Source organism: Panthera onca, chromosome A1, assembly GCF_046562875.1.
Source record: "Panthera onca isolate mPanOnc1 chromosome A1, mPanOnc1 haplotype 2, whole genome shotgun sequence".
NCBI classification, from domain to species: domain Eukaryota; kingdom Metazoa; phylum Chordata; class Mammalia; order Carnivora; family Felidae; genus Panthera; species Panthera onca.
This window is the reverse complement of record NC_138339.1, coordinates 155288362-155301938: the sequence shown is the minus strand read 5'-3', so window position 1 is coordinate 155301938 and position 13577 is coordinate 155288362. Positions and strand designations below refer to the sequence as shown.

Here is a 13577-nt window from a genome sequence, read left to right as displayed (position 1 = left end):
TTACGATGGAAACTTTGATCATCAGTTTTTAGTCTTTCCTCTTTTTTAACACATACATTTTACATTACAAGTTCTCCTCTCAAGGCGCCTGGGTGACTCAGTCAGTTAAACATCTGACTTTTGCTCATATCATGACACACAGTTCCATGGGTTCAAGCCCTGCTCAGGCTCTCTGCTGACAGCTCAGAACCTGGAGCCTACTTTGGATTCTGTGTCTCCCTCTCTCTTTGCCCCTCCTCTGTTTGCATTCTGTCTCTCTCAAAAATAAATAAACACTAAAAAAAAAATGGGAAAAAAGTCTCATCTAAGCACTGCTTTGGCTGCATGACATGTTTTTTATAGTACTTTTTCACCATGAAATAATGCCAAACCTACAAAAACTTTAAAAAATTTTAGGAAGAACTCCCACAGCCCCTCTGTCAGCTCACTTAATTGTCGATGTCTGCTGTTTTCATCCATCACCCCACTCTCTGACTCAGAGTGGATACTTTACAGCCCATGATGAGTTGCTTTACTTCTTCCTCACAGCGAGGCTTGGCAAGAGGCAGGCAGAGGGCCCTGGAACCAGTCCTCCACCGGCGGCTTTGTCCTCACAAGCCTTTTTAATGACAGCCCAATGCACCTGTTCCTCTTCAGCATGGTTGTGGTAGTCTACACACTTGCCATGGCTGGCAACACTGCCATGGTTTTCCTGATCTGGGCAGATGCCCGGCTCCACACACCCATGTATTTCCTCCTCAGCCAGCTGTCTTTTCTGGACATCTTCTTCACCTCAGTCACCATCCCCAAGATGATAGCAGGCTTCCTCTTTGGCTGGACTAGCATCTCATTTGTGGGCTGTGGGGCACAAATGTTTTTCTTCATGTTCTTTGGGGCCACAGAGTGCCTCCTGCTGGCCCTCATGGCCTATGACCGTTACGTGGCCATCTGCAACCCTCTGCGCTACCCATCACTCATGAGTCACCAGACCTGTCTGCTCATGGTGGCTGCCTCCTGGCTGGGAGGGTCTCTCAATGCCTCCATCCAGACTGCACTGACCCTTCAGTTCCCCTATTGTGGCTCGAGGAAGATTGCACACTTTTTCTGCGAGGTGCCTTCACTGCTGAGGCTGGTTTGTGCTGACACAGCCTCCTATGAGCACGTTCTTTTTGTGACAGGTGTGGTAGTCCTTCTGCTACCCATTGCCTTTATCACTATGTCCTATGCCCTCATCTTGGCAGCAGTGCTTGGGATGCACTCTGTGGAGGGGCGTCGGAAGGCCCTAGCCACCTGCTCCTCCCACTTAACAGTTGTCAACCTCTTCTATGGACCCCTCGTCTATACCTATATGTTACCTGCATCCTACCACTCTCCTGGCCAGGATGATGTAGTGTCCATCTTCTATACAGTCCTCACACCCATGCTGAATCCTGTCATCTACAGTCTCAGGAACAAGGAAGTGACAGGAGCAATGAAGAATGTCATAGGGAAGTGTGGGATGGGTAAGATTGCTTAACACTCAGGAGAGGGGGCCTTCCACCTCTAGGACATCTCTGTGGCTTCAGGAGCCCATTATAGGATTTCCTCCTGAGAAGAGAAGTGGAGTCCCAAATCCACATAAATGGAAGTGAAAAGGCAACCCCTTATTCTCCTCCATCCACTGCCTTTCTCTTCAAAGAGTTGCCCATATTGTCAGTGTCCACTTTTCACTCCCCTACCTCACCTCAACAAACTCCAGTCTGGTTTCTGTTCCAGCCATCCTTTGTCCAAAGGGCAATATTTCATCGCCTCTGTCACTAAATGTCCAAAAGCATCTCTTCTCCCCAAAGGGCCCCCAAAACCCTTCTTCTCTGGCTATTTCCCCAAATTTCTCCTTCATCCCTGTCCTCCAGCCACACTGGCTGCCTTATTGATTAGAATTCCTAAGCACAATCCCAGCTTGTGGTCCTTCAACACAGAGTTCCTGATGCCTGGGTGCTTTCCTCCACACTTTTGCATGTTTGCATGAGGGACTTCTCAAATATGATTATATCAGAGATGCCTGTACTGGCCACACTGTCCAAGATGGTATCTTTATCCCATTCCACCATCTCTTTCTAACTAAATTTGTGTATTCAATGTTTCTTTTTCCCTTTAGAATGTGCAGTTCAGGGGAGTTGAGGTTTTGATTTATAGTGTTGTACCCTCATCTCCCCGAAGAGTGCCTGGCACACAGTCCATCAATAAATATTTGCTGAATAAATGGATAAACCCAATGAACATTTCTTACCTAATCCCAAAAGTGTTGGCACTGTTGCTAGTTCCTCCTTGAAAATCTTTTTTCCTTTGGTAGTGATATCACATTTCTGTTTTGTTTTGTTTTTTCCTACTTTGGCCCATGCCTTCCCATTAAGTTACGAATGACTTAAAACATGGTGGTAGACCCTTCTCTTGTCAGTCCACAGTCTCAGGTCACTCTCATTCAGGGCGATGGTTTCAGTTACCACCTAACACCAAAGTCTGTCATACATATTATAGGCCAGCCAGATGTCTCCTCCAAGCTCAATATCCACACTGGATGTTCCAGAGGCACCTCAAATTCATCATATCAACAAAAAAATCATGATATCCCCTCTAGGGCTGGTAACTGAGTGAATGCTCCACAAGGTCAGCAGGAGTCTGCCACCACCCATGCCTAATCCCTCACCAATCCTATCCATTTGACCATCACTGCTTACCTTTTGATGAGATGCAATCCTGGGTGTTGCAACTACCAACACCAGAGTCAAAAGATACAGTCAGTCTTGACTGGGATGATGCAGGAACTTCCAAACAGGTCTCCTTGCTCTCTTTCTCACCCACCCCACATATACAACTTGTTTTCCAAGAGAGCCAAAAGAGTCTCTAAACACAAATCTATTCACATGCCACCAACTCCATTCCTTAAGTTCCCCTTAAATACCTTTAGAAATTCTTATTCCTTTTACATGTATCACCATCTAACATAGAAGGAAGGCAAAAGGAAGGCAGGGAAAGAGGAAAGGACCGTTCCTGATTGCAGTCTTGTACATTCCAGCTAGACCATACTTTATCATCCCAAGTCTTTATTATATAAAGTAATCTTCATAAGAGATGCCAAAATAACTTCTTGTTTTAAGACATCCCTAAAAGTCTTCAGAGACCAGAAGTCATCCTTAAAGTTCAATCTACATCCCTTTTACTGCAGTTGGATTAATTTTTCTAAATTGACTCTTCATAAAAATCAAGAACAGAATAGAGAACTGTATTTCCACTTGAACACTTCTACCACATTTTCTCTTCAAAGAAGACATTTACTCAGGGGAGAAATATTTCTATTCCTGAAATATTTCTATTACAAGGAGTTATGTGGCCAAGACTATATAGATGCATACCCACCATCTGATTCCAGAACAGGATTCCTTCACCACCACAGTCCCCGACCTCATGTTTCATATGCATGACCTTACACATCCTTTGACTCCTTAGCACTTACCCAAATAAAGAAGAAAGCCATAATTTGCCTTTAGTCACGCATCTTACCTCATGTCCATTAAACAAGTGGGCACGCTTTGAAAAATGACATGTAGGAGGTCATGCTTACCTCTTCCTGTGATACAGGGAGCGAGTTGTTTCTTAATATATAGTTTTACTTTCTTTAAAAATAACCCCAACTTTAACTGAGAATGCACTGCCTGAAATAAATATATTTTCCAGTCACCAATACAGGTGGGTATGGCTATGTACACAAGCTGTGGCCAGTGGACAGTAAATGTATGCGCTTTCCAGTAATGTCTTTAGACATCAGGGTGGGATCAAACTCTTTACTTCACCATTCTTTCTTATTGGATGACATGGTGTCATGACAACTAGGGCTTCAGCAGACAGCTAGTACAAAAGGCAGCAGCAAGGAAATGAGAATGGCAAATTAACAACATAAATGGAAACATAGTTATTGAAAACATAGAGTTAAACAAGTATTCTGTGATTTTTATTTTTTGTCTTTTTTTTAAATATGAAATTTATTGTCAAATTGGTTTCCATACAACACCCAGTGCTCATCCCAACAGGTGCCCTCCTCAATGCCCAACACCCACTTTCTCCTTCCTCCCACACCCGCCATCAACCGTCAGTTTATTCTCTGTTTTTAAGAGTCTCTTATGGTTTGCCTCCCTCCCTCTCTAACTTTTTTTCCCCTTCCCCTTCCCCATGGTCTTCTGTTAAGTTCCTCAACACACACATAAGAGTGAAAACATTTAGTATCTGTCTTTCTCTGTATGACTTATTTCATTTAGGATAACACTCTCGAGTTCCATACACGTTGCTACAAAAAGCCATCTTTCATTCTTTCTCATTGACAAGTAGTATTCCATTGTATATATAAACCACAGCTTCTTTATCCATTCATCAAATGATGGACATTAAGGCTCTTTCCATAATTTGGCTATTGTTGAAAGTGCTGCTATAAACATTGGGGTACATATGCCCCTATGCATCAGCACTCCTGTATCCCTTGGGTAAATTCCTAGCAGTGCTATTGCTGGGTCATAGGGTAGATCTATTTTTAATTTTTTGAGGAACCTCCACACTGATTTCCAAAGCAGCTGCACCAGTTTGCATTCCCACCAACAGTGCAAGAGGGTTCCTGTTTCTCCACATCCTCTCCAGCACCTATACTCTCCTGATTTGTTCATTTTAGCTACTCTGACTGGCATGAGGTAGTATCTGAGTGTGGTTTTGATTTGTATTTCCCTGATGAGGACTGATATTGAGCATCTTTTCAGGCGCCTGTTGGCATTCTGGATATCTTCTTTACAGAAGTGTCTATTCATGTCTTCTGCCCATTTCTTCACTGGATTGTTTGTTTTTCAGGTGTGGAGTTTGGTGAGTTCTTTATAGATTTTGGATACTAGCCCTTTGTCTGATATGTATTTGCAAGTACCTTTTCCCCTTCCATCAGTGGCCTTTTAGTTTTCTTGATTGTTTCCTTTGCAGTGCAGAAGCTTTTTATCTTTATGAGGTCCCAATAGTTCCTTTTTGCTTTTAATTCCCTTGCCTTTGGAGATGTGTCAAGTAAGAAATTACTGTGGCTGAGGTCAGAGAGGTTTTTTCCTGCTTTCTCCTCTAGGGTTTTGATGGTTTCCTGTCTCACATTCAGCTCCTTCATCCATTTTGAATTTATTTTTGTGAATGGTGTAAGAAAGTGGTCTAGTTTCATCCTTCTGTCCAGTTCTCTCAACACCATTTGTTAAAGAGACTGTCTTTTTTCCATTGGATACTCTTTACTGCCTTGTCAAAGATTAGTTAGCCATACTTTTGTGGGTCCAATTCTGGAGTCTGTATTCTATTCCATTGGTCTATGTGTCTGTTTTTGTGCCAATACCATACTGTCTTGATGATTACAGCTTTGTAGTAGAGGCTAAAGTCTGGGATTGTGATGCCTCCTGCTTTGGCCTTCTTCTTCAATATTACTTTGGCTATTCGGGGCCTTTTGTGGTGCCATACAAATTTTAGGATTGCTTGTTCTAGCTTCAAGAATGCTGGCGCAATTTTGATTAGGATTGCATTGAATGTGTAGATTGCTTTGGGTAATATTGACATTTTTGCAAGATTTATTCTTCCAATCCATGAGCAAGGAATGTTTTTCCATTTCTTTATATCTTCTTCAATTTCCTTCATAAGCTTTCTATAGTTTTCAGCATACAGATCTTTTACATCTTTGATTAGGTTTATTATTGGCATTTTATAACTCTTGGTGCAATTGTGAATAGGATCAGTTCTTTCTGTTGTTTCATTATTAGTGTATAAGAATGCAACTTATTTCTGTACATTGATTTTGTATCCTGAAACTTTGCTGAATTCATGTATCAGTTCTAGCAGACTTTTGGTGGAGTGTATCGGGTTTTCCATGTATAATATCATGTCATCTGCAAAAAGTGAAAGCTTGACTTCATCTTTGCCAATTTTGATGCCTTTGATTTCCTTTTGTTGTCTGATTGCTAATGCTACAACTTCCAACACTATGTTAAACAACATCGGTGAGAGTGGACATCCCTGTCGTGTTCCTGATCTCAGAGGGAAAGCTCTCAGTTTTTCCCCATTGAGGATGATATTAGCTGTGGGCTTTTCATAAATGGCTTTTATGATGTTTAAGTGTGTTCCCTCTATCCCGACTTTCTCGAGGGTTTTTATTAAGAAAGGATGCTGGATTTTGTCAAAGGCCTTTTCTGCATCGATTGACAGGATCATATGGTTCTTCTTTTCTTTTATTAACGTTATGTATCACATTGATGGATTTGCGAATGTTGAACCAGCCCTGCATCCCAGGAATGACTCCCACTTGATCATAGTGTATAATTCTTTTTATATGCTGTTGAATTCGATTTACTAGTATCTTATTGAGAATTTTTGCATCCATATTCATCAGGGATATTGGCCTGTAGTTCTCTTTTTTTACTGGGTCTCTGTCTGGTTTGAGAATCAAAGTAATGTTGGCTTCATAGAATGAGTCTGGAAGTTTCTCTTCCCTTTCTATTTTTTGGAACAGCTTGAGAAAGATAGGTATTATCTCTGCTTTAAATGTCTGGTAGGATTCCCCAGGGAAGCTATCTGGTCCCGGAGTCTTATTTCTTGGGAGATTTTTGATAACTGATTCAATTTCTTTGCTGGTTATGGGTCTGTTCAAGTTTTTTATTTCTTCCTGTTTGAGTGTTGGAAGCGTGTGGGTGTTTAGGAATTTGTCCATTTCTTCCAGGTTGTCCAGGTTGTTGGCATATAATTTTTCATAGTATTCCCTGATAATTCTTTGTGTTTCTGAGGGATTGGTTGTAACGATTCCATTTTCATTCATGATTTCATGTGTTTGGGTCATCTCCCTTTTCTTTTTGAGAAGCCTGGCTAGAGGTTTATCAATTTTGTTTATTTTTTCAAAAAAACAACTCTTGGTTTCATTGATCTGTTCTACAGTTTTTTAAAATTCTATATTGTTTATTTCTGTTCTGGTCTTTATTATTTCTCTTCTTCTGGTGGGTTTGGGGTGTCTTTACTCTTCTGCTTCTATTTCCTTTAGTTGTGCTGTTAGATTTTGTATTTGGGATTTTTCTTGTTTCTTGAGATGACCTGGATTTCAATGTATTTTCCTCTCAGGACTGCCTTTGCTGCATCCCACAGCATTTGGATTGTTATATTTTCATGTTCATTTGTTTCCATATATATATATATATATATATATATATGTGATATATATATATATATATATATATATATGTGTGTGTGTGTTTTTGTGTGTGTGTGTATATATATATATATATATATATATATATATATATATATATATTTATTTATTTAAATTTCTTGTCTAATTGCCTGATTGATCCATTCATTCTTTACTAGGGTGTTCTTTAACCTCCATGCTTTTGGAGGTTTTCCAGGCTTTTTCCTGTGGTTGATTTCAAGTTTCATAGCATTGTGGTCTGAAAGTGTGCATGGTATGATCTTAATACTTGTGTCTTTATTGAGGGCTGTTTTGCGACCCAGTATGTGATCTATCTTGGAGAATGTTCCATGTGCACTCGAGAAGAAAGTATTTTCTGTTGCTTTGGGATGCAGAGTTCTACATATATCTGTCAAGTCCATCTGATCCAATGTGTCACTCAGGACCCTTGTTTCTTTATTGATCCTGTGTCTAGATGATCTATCCATTGTTGTAAGTGGGGTATTAAAGTCCCTGCAATTACCACATTCTCATCCATAAGGTTGCTTATGTTTGTGATTAATTGTTTTATATATTTGGGGGCTCCCATATTTGGCACATAGACATTTATAATTGTTAGCTTTTCCTGATGGATAGACCAGTGACAGGGAGAGAGCAGACACTTTTTGTGGCACAGAAGGAATTAGTATGTTGGCCCCAAAATGGAATGGAAAGAAAAAGCTTGCTGAAAAGTAGGTTCAAGTACACTAGGAAGCATACCAGGAAGCACACATCAGAATGCAACTCAGGGACTATCAGAAGATCAGTAGCTGTGAAAATTTGATCTCCACCTGGAAAAAATGACAAGCTCCAATTAGACCTTGAACTTACTTAAGAACATACATATCTCATAATTTCCAGTTTATGATGTAGGCCACTATCTTTTTTCCTCCTTTTATTAGAACCTGAAAATGCAAAAATGGAAATATTTGAAAGCTGAGTTATCAGGGAATATTTGTCAAGTGACATGGTGAAGCTACCAAAATGAAGTGGAGAAGCTTGTGGGTAAATTTTGGGAACAATAAGGGGAGACCTGGGGCAGATACTTTTGCCTGAGAATAAAATGGAAGAAGGATAGTAACAACTCAGGAGAAAGTGACAAAAGTACTTAATTACCAAACCCTTCCCAAAGCAAAGGACATACAACTAATATATTATAAACTTTCCCATCATTTAACTCTATCCTTATCAACATCTTTCATTTGAGCTCCCTGTGTGAGTTTCCCATCCCCCTTGGGAATATACTTCTGAATTTGTGAGTCCAGTTGATGAGACAATGAGACAAATACAAGTTGTTTGCACACATTCTCCTTACAACAGGTTTTCTAAATGCATTTAATAAGGCAACACCTACCTAGGGCTGTAGGCTCTGTTTTTTCATTGATTAGCCTCAATTTTTAGATCATCCTGGCTCATAGGAGATAATAAATAAGTAGCTCTTTAATTAGTTTAAATTATCTGTCTGGCCAGTTTTTTTTTATCTTTTTAAAGATGAGATTGGAGCAAATTCTTAATTATAAACTTGAAGATAATACTTTTTTTTAATAAATATACAGTTTGAAATCACTCTGCTGCTATGTAAATAGTTTGGTGGTTCCTCAAAAAGCTATACATTCTTGGGTATACATCCAAGGTAACTGAAAAAGTGTGTTCAAAAAAACAATTGTACATGAATGCTCAAGGCAGTATTATACACAGTAGCCAAAATGTGGAAGGAACACAAGTGTCTATCAATTGATGAATGGGTAAACAAAATGTGGTATACTGATACAATGAAATATTATTCAATGATAAAAAAGAATGAAGTGTTGATACATGCTACAACAGCTTTCAAGGATGAAACTTGAAAATATTTAGCTACATGAGAGAAGCCAGACACAGAAGACCACATATTGTAGGATTCCTTTTTATTAAATGTCCAAAATAAAGATAGATAGAGAAAATTCATAGAGACATAGATCACTGCTAGAGGTTGGAAGGGCAGGAGAATGAGGTGTGACTGCTTAATCAATATAGAGTTTCCTTTTGGGGTGATGAAAAAGTACTGGGACTAGGTAGTGGTACTGGTTGCACAACACTGTGTGTTTACTAATGCCACTGGTGTGTACTTTAAGATGGTTGAAATGGTGAATTTTATGTTATGTGTATTTTACCACAATAAAAATAAGGCACTGTTTTATTTAATCCTCACATCCAGGGCTGATGTCCTGATCTCTGACTACAAAACCCATAAAACTTCCACCTTGTTCAAATGATGACTCCAACATGGAGCACTAATCATTGGACTAAAATGAGGGCCACCACAACCAGGCCACCATTTATCACCTCATTCCTTCTCAAGATCTCATGCTGACTCTGCCATCTGGAGATGACATCTTAGTCTGGTGTTTATAGCCCTTCTCATCTGACTAGCTTCTCACCAATGCTCTGCCAGCATTTGCCTTCCACTCCAAGTAGACATATCACTGTACCACCTTACATACCTCCATTATTGCCTGACTATACATGTTCCCCTTTCCCTTTTCTATCTTTGAGAGCCTGCCACTCAATCTATAAATATCACATAAAAGGCAACATTCTACATCCCACAATCTTTCATCATAAGGCCTATATTGTGAAATACATACTGTGTGAAAGTACAGATATGTCTATAATCTCATTTTCCTAGTATGTTCTTTAATCTTTCCTCTAAGCACACCCAAGTAAATTATAAAATGAATAAATATTATACTCTGTGCATTTATCTATATCCATATCAATATCTATGTTTATATCCATATTTATATCTGTATTTCATCACCCCTTGGAGTGACAGAATTATACAATTTTGAAAATCATACATAATTGTATTATTTACCTGTGTAAAGCCTACAGTAGTTCAAAGCAAAGAAACTTATCAATGATAAATAAAGGACATTACATAATGATACAATGGTCAATTTTCCAAGAAGAAATAATTCTTAACATGTATATGCCTAATAACAACACTAAACAATATGAAACAATAGAAACTGATAATTTTTCTAAATTATTGTTAGACCCCAAACCACAGAACCAGGAAGACCTGAAAACATCAAGCATGATAAATGCCATAAACATTATCATTTTATTTTCAAACTATAGAAAATGACAGGTAAAGAAAAAAATCTTAGAAGACAGAGAAGAAAAATAAAACTAGACCACTTTCTTACACCATATACAAAAATAAATTCAAAATGGATGAAAGACCTAAACAAGAGACAAGAAACCATCAAAATCCTAAAAGAGAACACATGCAGCAAACTCTTGACCTCGGCCAGAGCAATTTCTTACTAGACACATCACTGAAGGCAAGGGAAACAAAAGCAAACATGAACTACTAAGACTTAATCAAGATAAAAAGCTTCTGCACAGTGAAGGAAACAATCAGCAAAACTAAAGGGCAGCCTATGGAGTAAAAGAAGATATTTGCAAATGGCATATCTGATAAAGGGTTAGTATCCAAAATCTATAAAGAACTTACCAAACTCAACACCCCCTAAAAAAAAAAAAAATAACCCAGCTAAGAAATGGGCAAAAGATATGGATAGACACTTTTCCAAAGAAGATTTCCAGATGGCTAACAGACACATGAAAGGATGCTCAACATCACTCATTATCAGGGAAATACAAATCAAAACCATGATGTGATATGACCTCACACCTGTCAGAATGGCTAAAATTTACAACACAAGAAATAAGAGGTCTTGGTGAGGATGCAGAGAAAAAGGAACCCTCTTGTACTACTGGTGGGAATGCAGACTGGTTCAGCCACTCTGGAGAAAAGTATGGAGGTTCTTCAAGAAATTAAAAATAGAACTCTCCTAGGATCCAGCAATTGCACTATTAGGTATTTACCCAAAGGATACAAAAATGTAGACTCAAAGGGGTACATGCACCCAATGTTTATAGCAGCATTATCAACAATAGCTAAATCATAGAAAGAGCCCAAATGTCCATCAACTGATGAAGGGATAAAGAAGATGTGGTGTATATATATATATATATATATATATATATACATACACACACACATATATGCATATATATATATATATATATATACACACATACACACACACATATACACAATGGAATATTAGCCCTTGTAAAGAATGTCACCTTGCCATTTGCATTGATATGAATGGAGCTAGAACATATTATACTGAGTGAAATAAGTCAGAGAAAGACAAATTCCATATGACTTCACTCATATGTGGAATTTAAGAAACAAAACAGATGAACATATGGAAAGGGGGGGAAAGACGAGAGAGGGAAGCAAACCACAACAGACTCTTAATGATAGAGAATAAACTAAGGGTCAATGGAAGGAGGTGGGTGGGAGATGGGCTAGATGGGTGATGGGAATTAAGGAGGGCATATGTTGTGGTGAACGCTAGGTGTTGTATGTAAATGAAGAATCACTGGATTCTACTCCTGAAACCAACTGCACTGTATGTTAACTAACTAAAATTTAAATTAGAAAAAGAAGAAGAAAAAAGAGTAAAAAACACTACCTATAAAGGAGAAAATAATTACATCTGTCTTCTCTTTAGAAACAATGCAAGCAAAAAAGTAACGGAGTGTTGAGAGGGAAAAAATACTAATCTAGAATTCTGTACCATGTGAAATTATCCTTCAAAATTGAAGGAGAAATAAAGACTTTATAGGTAAACAAAAATTGTAGGAATTTGTTGCTACTAGACCTGTCTTGCAAGAAATGCTTAAAGAAGTTCTTAAAAGAAAAGGAATATTATTTAAGTTAGAAACAGATCTACACAAAACAAGCAAGAGCATCAGAGAATAAACAAGTAAAGGTAAAATTAAAGTTTGTGTATCTCTTGTTCTTAATTGATCTAACAAATAAGGATTTCTTCAAAATAATATAACAACAACGTATTTGATCATGTATGTGTTATATATATGAATATATGTTTATGCATGGTTATGTATAAGTAAAATGAATGCAGAAATGATAAAAAGGACTACGAAGGAGGAATCAGAAATATTTGCTTATTATAAAGTACTTTCACTACCCATGAAGTGTCACAGTTTTATTTGAAGTGAACTTGGATTAATGTATATTTTTATGTAAATATTATGTAAAGGTATATTGCATACTCTAAAACAATCTGTTTAAAAAGTAAGAACATTTATAACTAATATGATAAAAAGAAAGAAAATGGAAACATATAAAATACTTAAAATTACAAAATGCAGAAAAAACAGTGGAAAACAAAAATAGAAACAAAGAACTAAAGCAAAAAGAATACAAAGCAGTCACCACAATGTTAGATATTAATACAACTATATCAATAATCACTTTAATGTCAATGGTTTAAATATGCCAATTAGGGGCACTTGGGTGGCTCAGTAGGTTGAACGTCCAACTTTGGCTCAAGTCATGATCTCGTGGTTCATGAGTTTGAGCCCCGCATCAGGCTGTGTGCTGTCAGTGCAGAGCTCACTTTGGATCCTCATGTTGGATCCTCCGTCTCCCTCTCTCTCTTCCCCACCATGCTCTCACATGCATAAGCACATGCCCTCTCACTTAAAAATAAACATTTAAAAAATGGATGTCATGGCAATGGGTGGCTCAGTCAGTTGAGTGTCTGACTCTTGATTTTGGCTCAGGTCACAATCTCACAGTTGGTGGGATCAAGCTTTGCATCAGGGTCTGCACTGACAGCATGGAGACTGCTTGGGATCTCTTCCTCTCTCTCTCTGCCCCTTGCCTACTTGCATGCTCTTTTTCTCAAAATAAATAAATGAACTTAAAAAAAAATGGAGACTGTCTCTTAAAATTTGTATGGAGCCACAAAACACCCTGAATAGCCAAAGCAATCTTGAAAAGGAAAAACATAGGGGTGCCTATGCAGCTCAATCAGTTAAGCATCTGACTCAGCTCAGGTCCTGATCTCATTGTCCATGAGTACGAGCCCCGCATTGGGCTCTGTACTGAGAGCTCAGAGCCTGGAGCCTGCTTCTGATTCTGTGTCTCCCTCTCTCTCTGCCCCTCCCCTGCTCTCACTCTGTCTTTCGCATTGTCTCAAAAACAAACATTAAAAAAAACAAACAAACAAAGTTGTACACAATCACAGTTCTGGACTTCAAGTCATATTGCAAAGTTGTGGTGATCAAGACACTACAAAAAGAGACACATAGATCAATGTCTCAAGAAGAGACACTACTAAAAGAGACACATAGCTCAATGGAACAGAATAGAAAACCCAGAAATGGACTGTCAACTATATGATAAACTAATCTTCAACAAAGCAGGAAAGAATATCCAATGGAAAAAAAGTCTCCTCAACAAATGGTAGGAAAATTG

General features: G+C 38.3%; 1 protein-coding gene across 1 annotated transcript; it reads left to right on the top strand.

Moving 5' to 3' along the window:
* Nucleotides 1-616: 616 nt before the first annotated feature.
* Nucleotides 617-1495, top strand: LOC132680237 (olfactory receptor 2T1-like). Its single transcript, XM_060634023.2, has one exon. It carries the CDS (start codon nt 617-619, stop codon nt 1493-1495), a length of 879 nt encoding a protein of 292 aa, XP_060490006.1.
* The last annotated feature ends 12082 nt before the right edge of the window (nt 1496-13577 follow it).